General features: G+C 40.1%; 1 protein-coding gene across 3 annotated transcripts in view; it reads left to right on the forward strand.

Annotated features, from left to right (window-relative positions):
• Positions 1-377: 377 nt before the first annotated feature.
• Positions 378-13874, forward strand: part of TBK1 (TANK binding kinase 1) — a 39167-nt gene continuing 25670 nt past the window's right edge. For 2 of the 3 annotated variants that reach the window (XM_029206242.1, XM_029206243.1), the window contains exons 1-5: positions 378-785; positions 3224-3341; positions 7297-7437; positions 11146-11275; positions 13355-13536. In XM_029206242.1, coding sequence (XP_029062075.1) covers positions 3255-3341; positions 7297-7437; positions 11146-11275; positions 13355-13536 — 540 coding nt within the window. In that variant the 5' untranslated portion in view covers positions 378-785; positions 3224-3254. The other variant, XM_029206244.1, reaches the window with a different exon arrangement.

Below are 13874 nucleotides of genomic sequence, written 5' to 3' on the forward strand. Positions count from 1 at the left end.
TCTGCAGAGGTCTCTTCGGCCTCTCTGCCTCTCGTTACGCTGAGAAAGGCTGCAGTTCTGTCAGTGGGCAACAAGGATCACTCGGGAATAGCTGCTTGAGATCCTAGCGGCACGAATACTGCAGGGGACCCGATTTTAGTCCCTAGATTCTCCAGTATTGCCATTTTCCAAAACACCGTCTAAAAAGAGGGAATTAAATGAGCTTATTTACATTAAGAATCTCACGTCCGAATTACTCGCAGCCGATAATCTGGCTCCCCTGCAGCCAATGTGGTCTTTAAGATACATACGAATCTATCCCTGCAGAGTATGATCCTCCAGCGATGTCCCCTCATGTGTCCAGCATTCTGCACACCCGTGATTATTTGCATGTTTGTAATCACCCGTCCACCGTCTGTCCCACTATCACCTCACTCCGCCTTTGGCTGTCGGGGACGGGGCGGGATTCGCAGTTGGAATCTGAATCCTTGCGCTCACTGCGCAGGGCTCTCCGGCTTCACCCTCAGAGTAAGAGGGGACAGGCAGAGGGTGTGGACGAGGTCCAAACGCCCGACAGCCTCTCGGCCCCTCGCCAGAGAGGCGTCGGAGAGCCGGGAGAGGGAGGAGCGTTGGCAACTGAGGCCGAGGCCCAGATCGGTGCGCCGGAAGTGCGCACGCGCATCCGCACCCGCACGCCGGCCGTCGGTCACGTGACCCCCGGCCCGTGCTCGCGAAGCCGGAAGTGGCCTGAGGCACAAGGAGGCCGCGGGAGCCCGCTGGCGGTGGCGCGGCGGAGACCGGGCGAGGTAAGCGGTGCGGGCGGGGGCGGAGAGGCCGAAGGCGCGTGGGGCACGGGCTGCCGAGCCGGGCACGGCTCTCACGGAGCGCTCCCACCCCCAGTGGGAAACTGGGATGCTGAGTCAGGGCGGGGGCGGGGCGGGCAACCGGAGGAGCACAGCGGGACCCCAGGCCGAGCCCTCCCCGACTCTGGGTGGGCTGACACCGCCTCCCGGGTGTCCGGGGCGTGCGAAGCCGGCCGGAATGGTCGCGCGGGCCCGTCCCCTGCGTCTGGACTCCTCGTCCTACGGCCGGCTGTCTGACCCGGACCCTCCCTGGTCTGGTGGCGCTGGGCAACCGAGAAAGAGGATGTGTCTGTTACCGGGGTTGGGCCCTGGCCGCCGGGACAGGCGGATGCCCCTTTCCCTTGGAGTTAGGCTGGCCGCTTTCTACCCCTCTTTCCGACCGTGGACGCTATTGGCAGTGTTTAAATCGTTTGATTTTTTTTTTTCAGACGATTAAAAAGAGACGTGTTTTAGTGAAGCGGGGGTTGACTCGCCAGAAGCCTAAGGCGTTTTTAATGTACACACGTATAATGCAAATGCCCAAACCTTTCCTTTGGGACGTGGCTTATGAGTGTAATTTCCAGTCCGTTTCCCAGGCATTTTTAGTAGGTGGCCTCAGAACAAGTTCTACCCAGTAATTGTCAAATGCATAACCAAAGACCGACTTTTTTCCCTGAAGAACGCTGAATATAATATCTGTTTAATAAATGATTCACTTAGTGGTAGGTTTTGGAAATCCTGGAACTTTGTCCATATGCAGCGTCACCAAGCCTGTTTTCATCTATGGACAAATGGTAACTTTCATTTTGGACAGCATAAGGAAGTAGACTTAAGGCAGGATTACCAGTCTCATACTTGTTGAGTGCCTGCCTATATTGTGTCCAAATTTTGGAACGATTTATATAGCAAGTACCTTCTGGGTGTGCTGAGTCACGTTTTAGTATGCGGTTATTGTGGGGTTATTGGAAGATAATTTCAAAAGACATTTCCCAGATCATTTTGACACCATAGTTTAATTTCTGCATATAGAGAGCAGATATCTTAGCTGATAAATGTGTTTTATATTACCCACTAGGCATAGATAGATACTTAATGATATTATTTGCCAATTATAGTTATCTCAAGCAACAGTTACATTAATGAGCAAAGCTTTTCATATTGAGAAGTATTTGAAAATATTATTGAAAAGATATTTGAGAAGTTTATTATTATCTCAGTAGCTGACAAATGTGTATTTCATATTTTGAAAAAGGAATCGTATTTTTATTGCTTATTTCCAGTAAGTTGCTGTATGTAAAATTCCCTTATCTGAATTAGATGGGTGGTAAAATTATATACGTCTCTCTGAGTATATCAAAGATTGGTGAAATTTGGACCCCTGGCCATTCTTTGTGCACTTAACCCTACTTGGAATATTGGCAGTCGTTAATTCATCACTGAATACCTAGTCCATTCTAACTTACTATGAAGGGAGAGCAAGATCTGTTTTGATTCAGCCTGACATTACATCAGGTTTAAGGTGGCATGGTGGGACAAGTGTTTATGCTATTTAGCATACCTCATTTTTATTCCAACATGGAGCTCAAATATTTACAATATACTTTTACAGCTTTTCAATATTGAAGGACAAGGCTAGGGGTGGTGCTTTTTTTTTAATAGACTTTATTTTTTAGAGCAGTTTCAAGTTCACAGCAAAATTGAGCAGAAGGTGCAGAGGTTTTCCGTATACCTCCTGCCCCCCCCCATACATGCTGAGCCTCCCCTTGCTTATTTTTTAAGACTTGCTAATACACATTCAGTATGTGTATATTTATATACTTGGAGATCGAAGAAACTATCCTTAAGTTAATTTCAAAATTTATTGCTGAAAGGTCACCTTTGCTTCCTGATTGTCAGGCTTTGTGTAGGTGAAATTTTAAGTTATAGAAGTGTTAGGCTGTGGCAACAGTTGTTTTCATTAGTGTTGCCCTGCCCTGGAAGGAAACAAAGTAATTTTTTTCTATATTTCTGTTGTATTTTACCTTATTACTTTATTTTAAAACACTTTATAATATGATTTATCATTGATTAATCTTTCAAAACATTTTAAGGAGGTAAATGGCCAATATCACTCTCATTGACAGAGACAAAATTAGAAGGGAAGTTGATGTTTTTTCAGCCCTGTGAATAAGTGAATTAAATTGAATATATAAGATGTTATTGGTTGATGTTTTTTTAGAGCCCATGCAGCATTTTAGTCTTTAATATTGCTGGAAAGTTAGATTTTTTTGGACTGTTTATGCACTTTGATTTAGTAATAAATAATAGGTGATCTTTCTTGAGAGTAAAAATAGCTAACATTTGTTTCTTAAATGTATTATTCCTTTAAAACAAACATGCACTTTTTTTTTCTTTTCTCTTAGTATAACGAGAGGATCACCTAACCACGCCGAGATGCAGAGCACTTCTAATCATCTGTGGCTTTTATCTGATATTTTAGGCCAAGGAGCTACTGCAAATGTCTTTCGTGGAAGACATAAGGTTGGTACAGAGAATACTGTGAAAGCACCATATATGTAGTTTTCTGAGATGCACACTTGTACTAAAGTGAGACTTGGTGGTTTTGATTAATTTGTCTAGAGAGAGTGTGTGTTTTTGTGGTTGCTTAAGGTATAGCTTGTGTCAGAGGCAGTAATATCTACCCAGTGGTGGCAGAGGTCATGTGTTGGGGAATGGAGAAAAACAGAAGGTTGTTTGAAAAAAGGAACTGGGGAAGATTAGTGTTGTGCCATTTGGTTTTTTCCTCGACCTAATCCTCCTACGTGAGTGAGTGATCTCACTGACCGAGTTCAGTGCAGCAGTGATTTGGGATAGGAGGTAATAGAGGGAGGCATGGTGAGGAGCAGATGGGTATTTTTGAGGGAAACCCACAGATGATTCTGCTGTGCTGTAGTAAGGCTTCATGCCCCCAGAGCAAAACATTCTACAAAGTAGATTGGAGTAAAGTGAGGTTATCATCAAGGAGCCCAGATTTAAAAGACTATATATCCCAGTAATCAGAACTTGTTAGTGCAAGTGAGAATAAAATAAAAGGGCTAAATCCCAGAGGCATTTCAAGAATCAAAAGGACCTTGTGTCAGATTCTATACTGGAGGATGAAGTGCAAGGTAATTAAAGTCATTTAAAATGAAGAGATTTAAGATCATTTAAGTTTCTATTCTGGGAAGGAAGCTGGAAAAATAATGGAATAAAAACATCCTTTTATAATGCAAATAATCATTCACTAGTTTTTCAGCACTGTGAATTCAGCACAGGAGCTCTAAACATTTTAGGAAGGAGGAGTTTCCTTATATTTTTCTGTAACCTTGAGACCACCAGTCAGTTCTGTCTGTGGCAATGAGATGAACATTCATAGATGCATGCTGTTTCCTCTGGCTCTTAGAGAGTGAATCGGAAGTAGTGTCATACAGTTTTTAGCTTTTTTTCACCTCCAATTCTAGCATTGTCCGCAGGTTCCAGTCCTTGGTCAGATTCATAGTGATCAGCCTTGGATATTCCTGTCCTAGAAATTGTTTTTGTTTTGTGCACTGTGCCAAGAAGAGAAAACGGGTGGCGTGGCACCTCTGGGTTTAGCAGTGAGACGCACCTGACCGTCTGTGTTCCTGTGACCCTGGTTAACTTAACAGACTTTAGTAATCACTTGGTATGTGTCAGACACTATGATGGACCTAGTGATTTGAGCTACAGATAATGTGCTGTACCTGCCCACGAAGAGTGTTGGGTTTAGTAGCAAGGTGGTATTGGAAGGAACGTAAATTAGAAACTGATGGAGTGACAGGTAGTCAGTAGTGATAGGAATTGAGGGAGGCATAAAGTGCCTGGCACTAGTAAATATCTCACATTTTCTGATCCTCTTTCCTTACGTAGATATCCAGTGTCCTTCATGTAAGTGCCTACACTTAGCAGGCACTCTGTAAATGCTTGTTGACTGAAAGAATAAATGAATGAATGAGGACAGAGTAGACTACTGTCCTGAAGTTCTTCTTCAAAGGAAGTAAAACTGTTCTTTATCCACTATAGTTTGAAAGCTTCAAATAAGGATTTGAGAGGCATAAGAACTGACTTAAAATATTGCTAACACCCAGTTTAGTATTCAGTCCCTAGCAGTCTTCCCTGGGATGTGTTTTGAGAAACCATGTTTGTTCTCAGTGACATCAATTTCAAGGGTTTAGGACTATACCCCCCAAATCCTGCTTGCCCTTAATAACTGTTTGTTCAAGCATCTTTAACTATATTAGCTAAACCCTTTTATGTTACTGCTCAGAGTGACCCGGTCCCTAAGTTTACTATTTGTTATTCAAAGTATATTACTTACTTAATCTGTCTCTTTTTCATTAATTTGCCTTGAGCTGCTACTGTGTGTGGACGGGTGTATACGTGTGTGATAACTGAGGTGAAGTTAAAGGGGAGAGAGCTGTAGGAAGGACATGTTGACCTGCACGTTGTATATATATGTACACGTGCATCTCTGAATATTATTCATCATGCTTTGACTTAGAGACAGTGACCGATAGGTGACTGTGCAGTTGAATAGAGGGACAATGGGACATTCCCACACATATCCCAGTGATCTCACAGGTATGATGTAGACTACAAAAGGCGGGAAAATACTGGCCTGGGTCATAGTGGGTACATTGCAACATTGTGTTCTTTTCCCTGCTTGCTCCTCTGTTAGGATCCTCCTAATTTCAGACTAAGTTTGTGACAGGTGTCCTCAAGAAAAATCTCTCTGTTGCGTGGTATAGATTTGGCAGTGTCCTTACCCCGGCTGATCAAATGGGAAAACAGTGTAGTTGAGCTCTAGTTAAGTTGTTCCATTTTCATACTGTCTGAAAACAGTCAATGGGTCTTCTCCTCTGGAAAGAATATATGGGTATTTGGTGGGGGGGAAGCGGGGGAGAGAGTGGGGAGTGATCACATAACACAGGTGGTGGTCTCCAAAGAGGGATCTTGAAGAGTGAGACTGTGATGCAGCTAAATGGTTTTAAGAAGAAGATTATGAAATTCTGAGGTGAGGGGAAGAGGGTGATGGCTGTAGGTGGTGAAGCTGTGTGAGAAGCTGTAGAGAGGGCTTCAAAGCAGGAAGAGCACAGAGGTCCTAAAAGACAGAGACCCATGAAACATCTTTAGGCAGGGCATGCTTGAACCCCGAGCTCATAGGAGAAACGAATAGTCTCTCCACTAACTCCAGGCAAGTTCAACCTTGGATTGTGTGAAAAGTAAGGTTAAATTCAGAGAATCTGGCCTGAGTGGTTGGAAAGAGGTGGGAGGGTCTGGAAGAGAGCCTCAAAGAAAGGTTAATTAAATGAAGACCATGACAATGTAATGTTTACCTGAAATTTAGCATGTATTTTGTACCTCTAGGATTCCCTCCCAACTATGGCTGCATTGTAATTCTGTGTTTAATCTACTTCAGTATGCCATGAGAGAGTGAGAGTTGGGGTGCTGCCGGAGCTTTGGTAGAGGAAAGGAAGTGTCTTTGATCCTTTAGAAATGATCTGCTAAGCAACAATCTGCCCTAGTCCTCTAGGTGAAGTTGCAGAAGGTTGCCCGAGGCAGCAGTGGTGCAGTCCAATGAGGATGGTCTGCTTTAACCTTATTCTCAAATCCCAGCCCCCCCACACATACATACACATTCTGTCCAGCTAGGGAATCTTTTTTTTTTTTTTTTTTTTTGTGGTACGCAGGCCTCTCACTGTTGTGGCCTCTCCCGTTGCGGAGCACAGGCTCCGGACGTGCAGGCTCAGCGGCCATGGCTCACGGGCCCAGCCGCTCTGCGGCATGTGGGATCTTCCCGGACCGGGACATGAACCCGTGTCCCCCGCATCGGCAGGCGGACTCTCAACCACTGCGCCACCAGGGAAGCCCCCAGCTAGGGAATCTTAAAGTTAGTTGCCTTACTTTGAGATTCTTACTAAAAATTGCATATGTGGAATATAATTTTTAATCTTTCATTTCCTACTTTGATTAGTTTAAAATTGTTAGGCCCTGGAGAAACCCTTGTGAGTTTCACTTTCTATTTCTTATTCAAAATACACATTCACATTTGGTACTGTTAGAGCTCTTCTGATATGTAAATGACTATCTTTGCCACGTGTATCATAAGGAAGCTTTATGATATGAAATATATAAATAAAGGAAGCTTTATTTATATATATATAAATATATATAGAGAGAGGAAGCTTTATTTATAATATGAAAAAAATAGCCTTTTCTACATTCCAAAGCATTCAATTTGAAAGAAATACTGAACAGTTGATTGATTTATTTCAGCTTAAAATAAAAAGGTCAGGAGTCCTAGTACAAATTACCTAATGCTTAAAAATATTCAGGGTGTTCTATAAAAAAGATAAATTGCCGTATATCTAGTGCTAATGCTACCTTTTGTATCTTCTTTATAATATTATAAATAAATAAATTTCTCTCTTTTTCTTAGAAAACTGGTGACTTATTTGCTATCAAAGTATTTAATAACATAAGCTTTCTTCGTCCAGTGGATGTTCAAATGAGAGAATTTGAAGTGTTAAAAAAACTCAACCACAAAAATATTGTCAAATTATTTGCTATTGAAGAGGAGGTAAGTAGTCAAGCTTTAGTTAACGGTGTCATGTTTATTGTAGTTATTATGATTCGGGAGAAATAATCTAATATAAAAATTGTTTTATAAACAGTGGACTGTTTAATGGTGAAAATTAGGGCTTATACCACCAAATATTTATTCTCAAAGATTCTTGAATAGCTATAACAATGGAAATGAAGTCTCATGGAATCAGAAAAAGTAGTATAAGAAATAAAAGAATATAGAATATGGTTACTGGTATTATAACTAAAAACAAAAGCTAAAGTTAAATTGAAATAATTATATAAGGATCAAGAAGAAAGTCAAACAGTACAAAGAAGGCTTTATAAAGAATAAAAATCCTTGGAATCCAGAGAGTGATATATGAAGTCCAGTTGTAAAAGACAGAATTGATTTTAGTGGGAAACAGTGAAAATAAAAATGTCATTAGAAAAATATAAATCCTGTTAGTGTGGGTAATCAATAAAATTACACCTTTTGAAAAACAGTTTGGCAGCTTATACTCCTCATCTCAGTGATTTCATTTTTTTTTTTTTTTTGCGGTACGCGGGCCTCTCGCTGTTGTGACCTCTCCCATTGCGGAGCACAGGCTCCGGAAGCGCAGGCTCAGCGGCCATGGCTCACGGGCCCAGCCGCTCCGCGGCATGTGGGATCTTCCTGGACCAGGGCACGAACCCGTGTCCCCTGCATCAGCAGGCGGACTCTCAACCACTGCGTCACCAGGGAAGCCCCAGTGATTTCATTTTTAGTGATTACTTCTTAGGAAGTAATCAGAAGTGTAAATTATAATTTTATGCACAAAAATGTTCATTGCTGCCCTGTTTATAATAAAGAATGGTTAAATAAGTTAGAATGTTTGGCTAGTCACCCAGAGTTAGCTACACTCGAGGTTAAGAGCATAGCCCTCCAGACTGCCAAGTCTGTTCAAAACTTCTGATGCAAGCTGCAGAGGAGTTTGGCAAACCATGCAGGTAGATAGAGAAGTCCCCACCAGACTGCACATTGAGACACGAGCTGCAGGTTCAGGAGTCGCCAGGGCTATCTTCCCTTGAGACCAACTGGCTATCCAGTCGGGGCTTCCCATGACTGCCCTCACATTTGATAATTTGCTAGAATGTTGAATGACTCACAGAACTCAGGTAAGCACTGTACGGTTGATTCTTGAACAGCACAAGTTTGAGCTGCCTGGGTCCACTTAAAAATGTGCGTTTTTTCCACTAAATCTGTACTACAGTACTACACAATCCGAGGTTGATTGAATCTGTAGGTACGGAACCACAGATACAGTAAAGTTATGTGTAGATTTTTGACTGTGCAGAGGGTCAGCGCCCCAACCCCTGCTTTGTTCAAGGGTCAACTGTACTTACATTATAATTTATATTTTAGTATAGCAAAAAGATATAAATCAGAACTAGCCAAAGGAAGAGATCCATAGGGCCATAGGGCAGAATATAGGAGGGTTCCAAACATGAATCTTCCTTATCCTCAGGGATACATTATCCTCTTGGCATTGATGTATGGCAATACGCACAGAGTATTGCCAACCCTGGAAGCTCACCTGAGCCTTTGGTGTGCAGAGTTTCTATTGGGGCTCAATCACATACTGCCTGCATGGCTGACCTGTAGTCAGCCCTTCCCATAGGTTCTGATAATACTTTTAGCCTCCGTTTCCTCTGGAAGTTGGAACGGATGTGCATGTCCAAAATCCCCATCATAAATCACATTGTTAGACTGTCACATGGCCAAAACCCACAGACAAAGACACTTCTAGCAGATAGGACATTCTAGAAACCTAGCAAATCACCTCCCAGTAGCCAAGGGCAATGACCAGACCTCTCTGGCTAAAATTAATTCTTTACTACACAGTAGTTAAGCAGTAATAAAGAGAGATATTTAACAAATTTCAATCACCTGGGAGCATGCTTGTGTATAATGTTCTGTGAGAAAATCAGTATTAAAAGTATGCAGTGTGATCTTTTTCTTTTTTTAATTTTTTAAATTAATTTATTAATTTATCTTGGGCTGTGTTGGGTCTTCGTTTCTGTGCAAGGGCTTTCTCTAGTTGTGGCAAGCGGGGGCCACTCTTCATCGCGGTGTGCAGGCCTCTAACTATCGGGGCCTCTCTTGTTGCGGAGCACAGGCTCCAGACGCGCAGGCTCAGTAGTTGTGGCTCACGGGCCCAGTTGCTCCGCGGCAGGTGGGATCTTCCCAGACCAGGGCTCGAACCCGTGTCCCCTGCATTAGCAGGCAGATTCTCAACCACTGCACCACCAGGGAAGCCCTGCAGTGTGATCTTGATATATACAGTATGGTATACAAAGTGTTAATGTGTCTGTAATATGATTTGATGCATAGAAAAAAGACTGAAAGGAAACATACCAAAATATTAACATAATTATCTCTGGGTGATGGGATTATGGGTATTTCTCAAATTTTCAATTCATCAGCATTCAATTATTTCATTTTTTCAAAACAACAGTTTTTTTAAAAAATTATTTCTTTTATACTACTCAATCGTAGAGAAATTTAAAATATTTTATGGGTATATATTGGGGATATGTAGAAAGAATTATAAAAGGAAGGAAGAATTGAAAGTTGGAGATGAATACTGGATTTAAGTCTCATTCATATTTTTGAGTTTCTGAAATGAGCATGTATCTTATAATCAATGTGTATTTGTAATTTGGTAATACTTCTTTTTCTCTATAAAGCTGTTATTAAATTGATGATGTATCTTATATTCAGTTGTACATTAAAATTAAGGTTTAAAACAAATCAGCAGCTCAGATTCATATGAGCAGACTAGAACTTTGCTGCAAGAGGACGACTCAACTATTCTGCCACCTATTTATTTTTAAGGCTAGAACTCTGGGAACTCCTTGGCAGTGCAGTGGTTAGGGCTTCACGCTTCCACTGTAGGGGGCACGGGTTCGATCTCTGGTCAGGGAACTAAGATCCCGCAGACTGCAAGGCGTGGCCAAAAAAAGGTCTAGAACTCCATTCTTTGAAGTAAAAGTGCTTGTCACAGGAAGAATTTCAAGTTTAAGAGATTTGTTAGAAGAACTAATATCCTAAATAAATGTACGTTATGTATTAGAAATTAAACATAATTTTGAAAGAATCATTATTACATTGTAGCAGTGAATTTCTAATTAGACTTGCTGTGGTTTGTCTTCAAAGACAAACCCAGTTTTTTTTTTTTAATTTATTTATTTTTGGCTGCGTTGGGTCTTTGTTGCTGTGTGCGGGCTTTCTCTAGTTGTGGCGATCAGGGGCTACCTTTTGTTGCGGTGTGTGGGCTTCTCATTGCGGTGGCTTTTCTTGTTGCAGAGCACAGGCTGTAGGAGCACGGGCTTCAGTAGTTGTGGTATGCAGCCTCAGTAGTTGTGGTGCACGGTCTTAGTTGCTCTGTGGCATGTGGGATCTTCCTGGACCAGGGCTCGAACCCGTGTCCCCTGCATTGGCAGATTCTTAACCACTGCACCACCAGGGAAGCCCGACAAATCCAATTTTAATACGAATTTAGAAGATGTTAATTCTCATCTGTACAGTCAACAAATATTTAACAAACCCCAGGTAAAAAGCAATTCAAAGTACCTTCATTATTGTAGTAAATCCAACTTTTAAATGAAATCAGGTAAGTATTGGCATATAATAAAAATTTATTTTTTATACTGAGCCCCAATCAGTGATTTTTTTTTTCAGATAACAACGAGACATAAAGTACTTATTATGGAATTTTGTCCATGTGGAAGTTTATACACTGTTTTAGAAGAACCATGTAATGCCTATGGACTACCAGAGTCTGAATTTTTAATTGTTTTGCGAGATGTGGGTATGTTTATTTATATGATTATATATGTGTGTATATATAACTTAATGACATAAGAATTTTTAAAAATAAATTTCTTACATTCAAAGCCAAAGACCTTTATGGAGTGCTTTCTTAGATATGACACCAAAAGCGCAAGTACAAAAAGAAAAAAGATAGATAAGTTTCATCAACATTAAAAACTTTTGTGTTTCAAAGGACAACATCAAGTAAAAAGACAACCCATAAAATGAGAGAAAATATTTGCAAACCGTACGTCTGATGAGGAATTTTTATCCCAACAAAACAATAAAAAGACAACCCAGTTTAAAAATGGGCAAAGGATTTGATAGACATTTCTCCAAACAAGATATACAAATGGCCAGCAAGTATATAGAAAGGTCATTAGTCGTTAGAGAAATACCAGTCAAAACAATTAAGAGCTGCCACTACATACCCACTAGGATGGCTAAAATCAAGAAGACAAAACAGAACCAAGTGTTGGCGAGGCTGTGGAGAAATTGAACCCCTCATATACCGTTGGTGGTGGTGTAAAAATGTGCAGCCTCTTTGGACAACAGTCTGACAGTTCCTCAAAAGGTTAATAAACAGAATTACCATATGACTTAGCAATTCCGCTAGTAGGTATTTATCTAAAAGAATTTAAAATCCACACAAAAACTTGTACACCAGTATTTATAATAACAAAAAAAAAAGGAAGTAGCCCAGTATCCATCAACTGATGAATAGGTAAACAAAATGTGGTATATCCATACAATGGAATATTATTTGTTCATTACAAGAGTGAAGTAGTGATACATGCTATAATATGGATATAACTTGAAAAATGCCAGACACAAAAGGCCACAATATTTGTATGATTCCATTTACGTGAAATGTCCGGAATAGGCAGATCCATAGAGACAGAAAGCAGAGTAATGGTGGTCAGGGCCTTGAGGGGAGGGTGGAGTCGAGGAGTGACTGCTAATAGACGTGGGGTTCTTTTTGGCGTAATGGAAATGTTCTGAAATTGGTGGTGATGGTTGTACACTCTGTGACTCTTAACTACTTTAAAAAATGAGTTTTATGATATGTAGATTTTATCTCAACAAAGCTGTTATTAAAAAAAAAATATGGCAACCAAAGGGAATAATATCTTCTTGGAAGGAAATGAATCAATATTTGAAGAATAGGAAAAGCCCAGTGATAAAGTATGAGGTTAGTGGGAATTCTTGAACTTGACACTGGAAGCAGTAGAGACTACTTAGGTGAGGGTAAAATGAAAAAGAAGCAATATGTGCTATAGCCTAGTAAATCAAATAGAAGTTATAGATGATTGATGCCTTCCTAAGTATACTGGTAGTTCTGAGCTTTCGTAATTGAATGTTGATACCCCTAAACTTATTTTTATATGTCATGCTTGGACATTCATCTATCAGCTGTCAAACAAATGTTTCAGACTATCACTCTGTGACATTGCATGTCAGTTAGCCCAAACAGCTTAATTTCAGCAGTTTTGCCACCTTTGTCCTTAAAAAAAAAAACAAGAAAGAAAAGAAAATGGCATTTTTAGAAGAGCACTAAGCATATGAGAAATATATTTTTGTGGAAACAAGTCTGACACTTTGCCTCCTTCTATTACTTTTTTTTTTTACTATATTATGTATCGAGTCCAGTTTACTCTTTTGTGGAATTTTTTTCCCAAGGTAAAAATGTAAAATTGTGGTGAAAGATTATCTTTCTTGGGAATCTTCATTCTTAAGTTTAAGCAGATGGCCCACAGGTATATAACCAAAAGTAATTCTGGAGGTCATAGGCTTAAGACTGTTGTGTTCCATTTTCTTGATAGTGTTTAAGAGAGATTGGACTCTTCCTTAGACCATATTGGTCCTCATCATTCTAAAACTCCTCATTACTCAAACATGGAATACAAAATATAAGTATAATCTGTTACTTCTTTGATTAAAATGACTTTGGACCAACTTATGTAAAAACTTACACTGAGTGAAAATGAATTAATGTTAATTAGTGAGTCTGATGCACACATACATATGCATAGATACCTACATTATGATTTCCTGTGTTTTATATTTATTGTTGAAGTGGGTGGAATGAATCATCTCCGAGAAAATGGCATAGTTCACCGTGATATTAAGCCAGGAAATATCATGCGTGTAATAGGGGAAGACGGACAGTCTGTGTACAAACTCACAGATTTTGGTGCAGCTAGAGAATTAGAAGATGATGAGCAGTTTGTTTCTCTGTATGGCACAGAAGAATATTTGGTAAGTCATGTATCACTAATAATTTTATTTAAAGAAGTTGGATATATTGTAAATATGGATAATTGGTCAACCAGTTCACTATGAAATGTCAACTTTTATGGCAAAAATTAAATTTTCTATTCTAATGAATATGGTTTGTAATGAGGTATTACATATCGGTTTCTCAGGGGGTTATTTCTGTTAAAAATTCGTACAAGTTTTATAATAATCTTAAATAATTTTACTGATGTTATTCATCTGTATTAAAAGAAAGAACTGTCTGTACACTCCAGAAACATCTAACTAGTAAAGGCTTCCTTATTTGGAACAGAGCAGTTAATACATTACAAGCTTGTTAT

This window comes from Monodon monoceros, unplaced genomic scaffold (genome assembly GCF_005190385.1).
Source record: "Monodon monoceros isolate NGI ecotype Baffin Bay Population unplaced genomic scaffold, NGI_Narwhal_1 Super_Scaffold_6, whole genome shotgun sequence".
Lineage (NCBI taxonomy): Eukaryota > Metazoa > Chordata > Mammalia > Artiodactyla > Monodontidae > Monodon > Monodon monoceros.